Source organism: Myotis davidii, unplaced genomic scaffold (genome assembly GCF_000327345.1).
Source record: "Myotis davidii unplaced genomic scaffold, ASM32734v1 scaffold436, whole genome shotgun sequence".
NCBI lineage: Eukaryota > Metazoa > Chordata > Mammalia > Chiroptera > Vespertilionidae > Myotis > Myotis davidii.
In genome coordinates this window covers 3,223,974-3,230,982 of record NW_006292604.1, presented here as the reverse complement: position 1 = coordinate 3,230,982, position 7,009 = coordinate 3,223,974, and the positions used below count along the sequence as shown (strand labels likewise).

General features: G+C 40.3%; 1 protein-coding gene across 1 annotated transcript; it reads left to right on the top strand.

Moving 5' to 3' along the window:
• Nucleotides 1-3,458: 3,458 nt before the first annotated feature.
• On the top strand, nucleotides 3,459-3,788 carry LOC102755384 (60S ribosomal protein L36a-like). The gene has a single exon (XM_015565535.1). The coding sequence runs from the start codon at nucleotides 3,459-3,461 to the stop codon at nucleotides 3,786-3,788; it is 330 nt and encodes a 109-aa protein (XP_015421021.1).
• The last annotated feature ends 3,221 nt before the right edge of the window (nucleotides 3,789-7,009 follow it).

The window sequence follows — 7,009 nt, the reverse complement described above, 5'->3', positions numbered from 1 at the left end:
AAGAACACTAAATGGAGGAAAGGATAGTCTCTTTAATAAATAGTATTGAAAAATTGGATATTCACATGCTTTTTTCCTTTTTAGGAATGTAGACAGTCAAGAATTTCTCAATATTTATGGGAAATGTCCAGTTAAAAGGAGAATTCAGATTTGTAGAGGAGAAGAAGTACAATCAGTTGAGTACAATTTCTAAAAGGTAGGGAGTGTTATTTGGTACTCTACCATAATGATAAACACACGCCTTTATATATTTGTCCAAACCATAGAATGTACACCACCAAAAGTGAACCTAATTTAAACTATGGATTTTGAGTAATTATAATATATCATAACGTTTTCATTCACTGTAGCAAATATACCACTCTGGTGAAGGATGTAGATAATGGGGGAGGCTGTTCATGTGTGGGAACAGAGGACATATGACAAATCTCTGTACCTTCCTCTCAATTTTGCTGTAAATCTAAAATTGATGTAAAAATAAATTTTCAAAAGACATTATTTTTTAAGTAGGGAGTGTTATGCGACCATTCTCCATGGACCTCTAGTGCACCTGTTCTTGGGGCAGACACACTACCTTTTTTATGGACTATCTTTTCAAAGATGTTGAATAGGAAACAGACTTGAAAGGTGGAGATAATGCCACCCTCTCTAACAAGGGCAAGTTTGCTTACTTCCCAATGTAATAAATATAATATTTCTCTCCAGGGCAAAAGCCAGGCAGGCTTACTTCCCATTATATAAAATCCTGGTTCTCTCAAGCCAGGGTTCCTCTTTTCAATGTAGCCCACTGCACTTTTCAAGAATCTCCTGGCCTTCTGAGCGTCACTGTGGAAACTGGGGCTCAGGAATGAGCACAAATGCTGACAACTGTGGCTACTCCTCTTGCTGAGTAATGAACTGTCTTTGTGTCTGAACCAAGAGTGGTGTTTTCTGCCGGCATCCATAAAAAGGCAACAGATTAATTTGCCAGCCTGGAAGTATAAACTCTGAGACCATCACAGCTTTTTAAAAAAATATGTTTTATTGATTTTTTACAGAGAGGAAGGGAGAAAGATGGAGAGTTAGAAACATCGATGAGAGAGAAACATCGATCAGCTGCCTCCTGCACACCCCCTACTGGGGATGTGCCCACAACCAAGGTACATGCTCTTGACTGGCATCGGACCTGGGACCCTTGAGTCCATAGGCTGACGCTATATCCACTGAGCAAAACCGGGTACGGCCCATCACAGCTATTGACAGGAAGGGCATAGAATGGGCATTTGGATCATATAGAGCTACTTTAGATATGTTGCCACAATAGCTTTCAGCATGGTGGCCCTTATAAGGCACTGCAAAATTTTTTTGTGGGGTATATAATTTAATCCTTACAAATTCCATTAGAATTCCCCTTTAACAGCTGAACAACAGGAAGCCACTTGACCAAGATCTGACATTAATTAGTGCCTGAGACTAGATTGAGATATGAGCCTCTTGGTTGATCACAGAGCTGCAGCTGTGGTGTTTTCTGCTATTGTTTCAAAAATGTGGTTTATAGACTGATGCCAGCACCTGAGGAATGTGTACAAGGAAAAATAAGACAAGTGTTCATCAAGGGAACCAAGAAGAAAGAAAACAATATGGTGAGTTTTTCACTCAGCTAGATATGTTCAGTTTACATGACTAACTTTATTCTGAGAACCAGCCCTCCCTTTTAAAGGAAAAGAAGGTGTTTTCATATCCTTTTGTTAAAGAATTGAAAGTGATAGTAAATTGTAGTTTTGTTTGAGAAGTGTTTAATATCCTTCCTTGACAACATAAATGGCTGGCATTTCAATATCCGTCCTTTTTTCTTCTTATCTATGGAATCTTAAACTCATATCTAGAGTTTAAGTACATGTCATTGTGGAGCACATATTGCTTTCTAAATGGGTTCACGGTCTAGTTCATGCCTCTGGGGTGACTAAGTATGTCAGCGTGTTGGTGTGTAAATGTGCTTATGTCTATGGGGTGCAAGCACATTTGCAGTGAGCTGTCTTTGGAAGACTAAACATAGAGCTTTCATCATGACCTGTCCTTGCTGGCTTTGATAATATGTGAGATCTCAACAGCTACTCCAGGGCCTGACATGTAATAGGCATTGAGTAAAGGTGTGTCAACTGAGTGAATAAGTCAGATGCATTAATGACTTAAAGGTTTTTGTTGTTGTTTTGGAAATTCAGTGGTACATGTGGTTGGACAACCCTACTCCTTCCATAGCAGCAGGCTTGCTTGATCCAGAACACCATTCCATTCTTCAAAGAAGAAAAAAAGAAATAAGTGGCATACATCACCTGACATATAGATAAATAACATTTGATTTTTTTTTATATGTGATCATCTGTTTAGGGTGGCGAAAAACTCCATCATTTTTCTGAAAGATCCAAACAGGCGATTACCTGCCTTGTGAACAGATACACCCCTGGCTGAACTATGTTTTCCCCATTGAAGGAAGCAGGGCTGTGTGTTAGCTCCTAAGAAAGGACAGAGACTTTGGGGTGTTCTGTGGTTATTGGTGATGATTTACATTTTTTTCTCATATGGTTTTAACGTGTTTAAAATATTTTCTACTTCTTAGCCACTTAAAAATAACACTGAATTTATGATCTCTCGAATTGTGCCAATGCATTAAAAAGATGATGTTTAGTGTGCCGAGAATCAATTGTTAAATTTACTGAGTGTGAGAGCTGGCATGTTTACTGCATCTAAAACCTTTTGATAAGTTGAATAATCATAATTTCCTTCTGTTTTACGGTATCCTTTCGTTTTCCTTTAAACTGCCTTTTGTGTAACCAGGAAGTCCTTTTGTTCTCTGGTCTTCTTCTTCCTACAGACTGATTTGATTAGTGTTTGCAATGTCCTAGCTTATCACCATGGAAATACTGTAACATGACAAATATACAGCAAACAAAATGGGAAGAGAGTAATTGGAACAGAAGAAGGCTTGTGGCTGGAAGCAGATCCTAGTTTCCCATCTTCCCGGGAAGTCTGTCTGGAACATACATCTTTTAGTCCTACACAGTACTGTGCATAGGTAGTAACCTTTCCACTGTAGAACCCCCTTCATGTTGTCCCCTCTTCATCACCATAGACAAATTCCTCTTTCTCACATGCTATGACTTTGTGTAATTACTTTTTCATATAATTTTTATGTCATTTATATTCAAAGCAACTATTGAGCATTCAGGAATAAGCCTGGGAAGACTTGATACTTTGCTGAGTTAATGAGGTGAATGGGCAAAGGGACAGGTTGAGAGACAGATGAGGAGCTTTAGCCTTGATTCCACCACTTGTGACTCTCAATTTATTTATTTGTGAAAGGGACACAAGAACAACAGTTCATCTATCTTATAAGAATGCTGTAAAAACTGACTGAGAAAATATATGTAAAAAGTACCTGGTAGATCATCTTCCTTTCCCTGCCAACAGCGCTCAGAAACATGGTAAACGTTCCTACAACCCGCCAAACTTTCTGTAGGAAGTGTGGCAAGCATCAGTCCCACCAAGCAACACAGTACAAGAAGGGCAAGCATTCTCTGTGTACGCAGGGAAAGCGGCGTTATGACAGGAAGCAGAGTGGCTATGGTGGGCAGACTAAGCTGGTTTTATGGAACAAAAAAAAAAAGGCTAAAACTACAAAGAGGATTGTGCTGAGGCTTGAGTGTGTTCAGCTTAACTACAGACCTAAGAGAATGCTGGCTATTAAGAGATGCAAGCATTTTGAACTGGGAGGAGATAAGAAGAGAAAGGGTCGAGTGATCCAGTTCTAAGCTTCGTATTTTGTTTTGTTATCCTATCTAATAAAGAGGGAATATGCTAATTGACTGACCCACCCTCAAATATGGTGGTGCCCACAGTCACAAGATAGTGGCATCCAGTCCCCTCAGCCTTGCTGGGATGGCAGGCGGGCCCGGCGGCTCCATGTGCCTGCCTCTGGAGTCCCCCAGTCTCCCCAACCCCTCAGCCACCTAGGGACAGCCCGCGGCCCAGGTAACCAGGACCGGCCAAGGCTTGCTCTGCCAGCTGTGGCAGCAGCAAAGGTGTGATGGGGGCGTTGCCTTCCCCTGATCACGGGGTCGTCTCCTGTCCCTGAGGGCTCCTGGACTGTGAGAGGGGGCAGGCTGGGCTGAGGGTCCCCCCTCCAGTGCATGAATTTTCAGGCACCAGGCCTCTAGTATGACAATAAAATCTTGATATGTTAAAAAAAAAAAAAGTACCTTGGTAAACAAAAAGCAATACAAATACTGTATAGTAATCTTAAGAGTCCAAAAACTGATTAATCTTTATTGTTCTCATTATATTGGTCCTTGATGAATCATAATATACCTGTCCTCTAATCACATCACCATAAAGTATATTGACAGGCCAGGTTTTCCAGGAATTATATGCTCTTGATGCTTTAAAACATGAATTATACAAGATCCTGGAAAGAAGAGTGCTGACGGTAATTTGACTGTGGCAGGAAGATGTATTGGATGAATAAACAGGACCTTTTCAGCTCTACTTTTTGAGGCAGTAGAAACAATAGCATCCTAGCACCCAGCTCTCCTATTCCCTGAATGTCCTATTGAGCTCCTTCGCATCAGGAGTGAGCACATTGTGACTTCTTCTATGGGTTCTACATATGAAAAACAAAACAAAACACAACTACTCCTCTTTATTAGGAAACAAATGGTCCAAATTACAAGCTCCTGTAGGTTGAAACCCACAGAAGCAATCTAATTTCAAAAGGACTCTAAAGACACATTTCTCTTCAGTGAGTGGACACAAGATGTGAGTAATTATTAAACTCATAAACTAGCTATGATTTGGAAGGTTATTCAAGAGAGTAGAGCTCTGTACTCAAGCTCAGTTAGAACAGGGAGTATGTGAGCCAGTCTACAAATGAGAGCGTTGCTTAATGTGATCTTTCTCCTGGTCCTCTTTGCCTCCCTGCCCCCAATTATACTCCTTTCTCCTCCTTCCCCCTTTCGCCTCATTTTCCTTCCTTTACTTCCCTTTCTCTGTCTTGTATTTGTTTGTTTGTTTGTTTTAATTAGAGTTGAGGTACAGTATAGTTTCAGGTGCACAACTTAGTGATGGGACATTTATATAAGTTACAAAGTGATCATCCCGATAAATTCAGTACCATCTAACACAGTGGTTCTCAACCTTCTGGCCCCTTAAATACTGTTCCTCATGTTGTGACCCAACCATAAAATTATTTTCGTTGCTATTTCATAACTGTAATGTTGCTACTGTTATGAATCGTAATGTAAATATTGATATGCAGGATGGTCTTAGGCGACCCCTGTGAAAGGGTTGTTCGACCGCCAAAGGGGTCGCGACCCACAGGTTGAGAACTGCTGATCTAACACCATACATAGTTATCACAATATTAGTGACCATATTCCCTATGCAGTACTTTGCATCCCTATGACTAGTCTGTACCTGCCAATTTGTACATCATTTTAAAAAAAATTCTTGTTTTTGAAAGTATTACATATGTCCCCTTTACCCCCATTGCCCTCTGCCAGCCCCCTCTGCCCCCCCAGCTCAGGCCTTCACCACCCTATTGTCTGTGTCCATTGGTTATGCTTATATGCATACAAGGTCTTTGGTCGATCTCTTACCAGCACACACTCTCCCGGCCATCTCACCCATTCTCCCCTGCCTTCCCTCTGAGGTTTGATGGTCTGTTCAATGCTTCTATGTCTCTGGATCTATTTTTGTTCATCAAATTATATTGTTCATTATATTCCACAAATGAGTGAGATCATGTGATACTCATCTTTCTCTGACTGGCTTATTTCACTTAGCATAATGCTCTCCAGGTTTCCGTATTGTTGCCCCTTTCTCCTTCTTGCCCTGCATTATCCAAATTGATCATCCAGACTCTTGCAGTCCTAATTATGCTCTTTGTTTTGTTCTAAATTGTTAGTGTCTTCTTCTTAATCTGACCTAAATTCATCAGCTAATTGTGCCACACCATTTCACTTCGGCTTTTTAGACCTTGTTATGGTTGAATTGTGTTCCCTTAAAAAAAGATTAGTTGAAGTCATAATCCTCAGTACCTCAGAGTGTGACTGAATTTGGGAGCAGGGTCACTGTGGATGTAATTAGTTACAGCAAGAATGCTGTCTGAAGAGGCATGCGCCCACACAGAGCAAAGACTAAGTGGAGACACAAGGAGAATGCCCTGCTTCCCAAGCAGAGACTGGAGTTATGTTGCCACAAACCTAGGAAAGTCAGAGATTGCCAGAAAACTCTCAGAAGCTAAGGAGAGGCGTGAAGCAGATCCTTGCTCACAGTCCCAGAAGGAACTAACCATGGACACCTTGATTTTAACTTCTAGCCTCCAGAACTGGGAAACAATACATTTCTGTTGTCCTAAGCCTCCCACACAGTTTGTGGTACTTTGTTGCCATGGTCCTAGCAAATACAGACCTGAATCATAATTTTATTTTATCTTCTTATTTTTTTAGTTTTTTGAGAGCAACATTGGTTAATAAAATTATATAGGTTTCAGGTGTTCAACTCTATAATACATAATTTGTACATTATATTGTGTGTTCACCACCCCAAGTCAATTCTCCTTCCATCACCATTGATCCCCCGTTTCCCCTCTTCTACCTGCCCACACACACACCTTTTCTTTTGGTAATCACCATGCTGTTGTATAGGTTTGTGTGTTTGTTTTGTTTTGTTTTGTTTTGCTTAATTCCTTCACCTTTTTCACCCAGCCCCCAAACCACTTCCCCTATGCTAGCTGTCAATCTGTTCACTATATCTATGAGTCTGTTCTATATTGTTTGTTTATTTTATTCATTAGATTCTACATATAAGTGAAATCAGTCTTTCTCTGACTGACTTATTTCACTGAGCATAATATTCTTCAAGTCCATGCACGCTCTTGCAAACTGTAAGATTTCTTTCTTTTTTATGGCTGAGCAGTATTTTATTATTATATAAGTGTACCACAGCTTTTTTTAAAAAAATCTATTCACTTAGT

Excerpts from the sequence above, each read along its gene's own strand:
- LOC102755384 (XM_015565535.1), top strand. The coding sequence starts at position 3,459 with ATGGTAAACGTTCCTACAACCCGCCAAACTTTCTGTAGGAAGTGTGGC.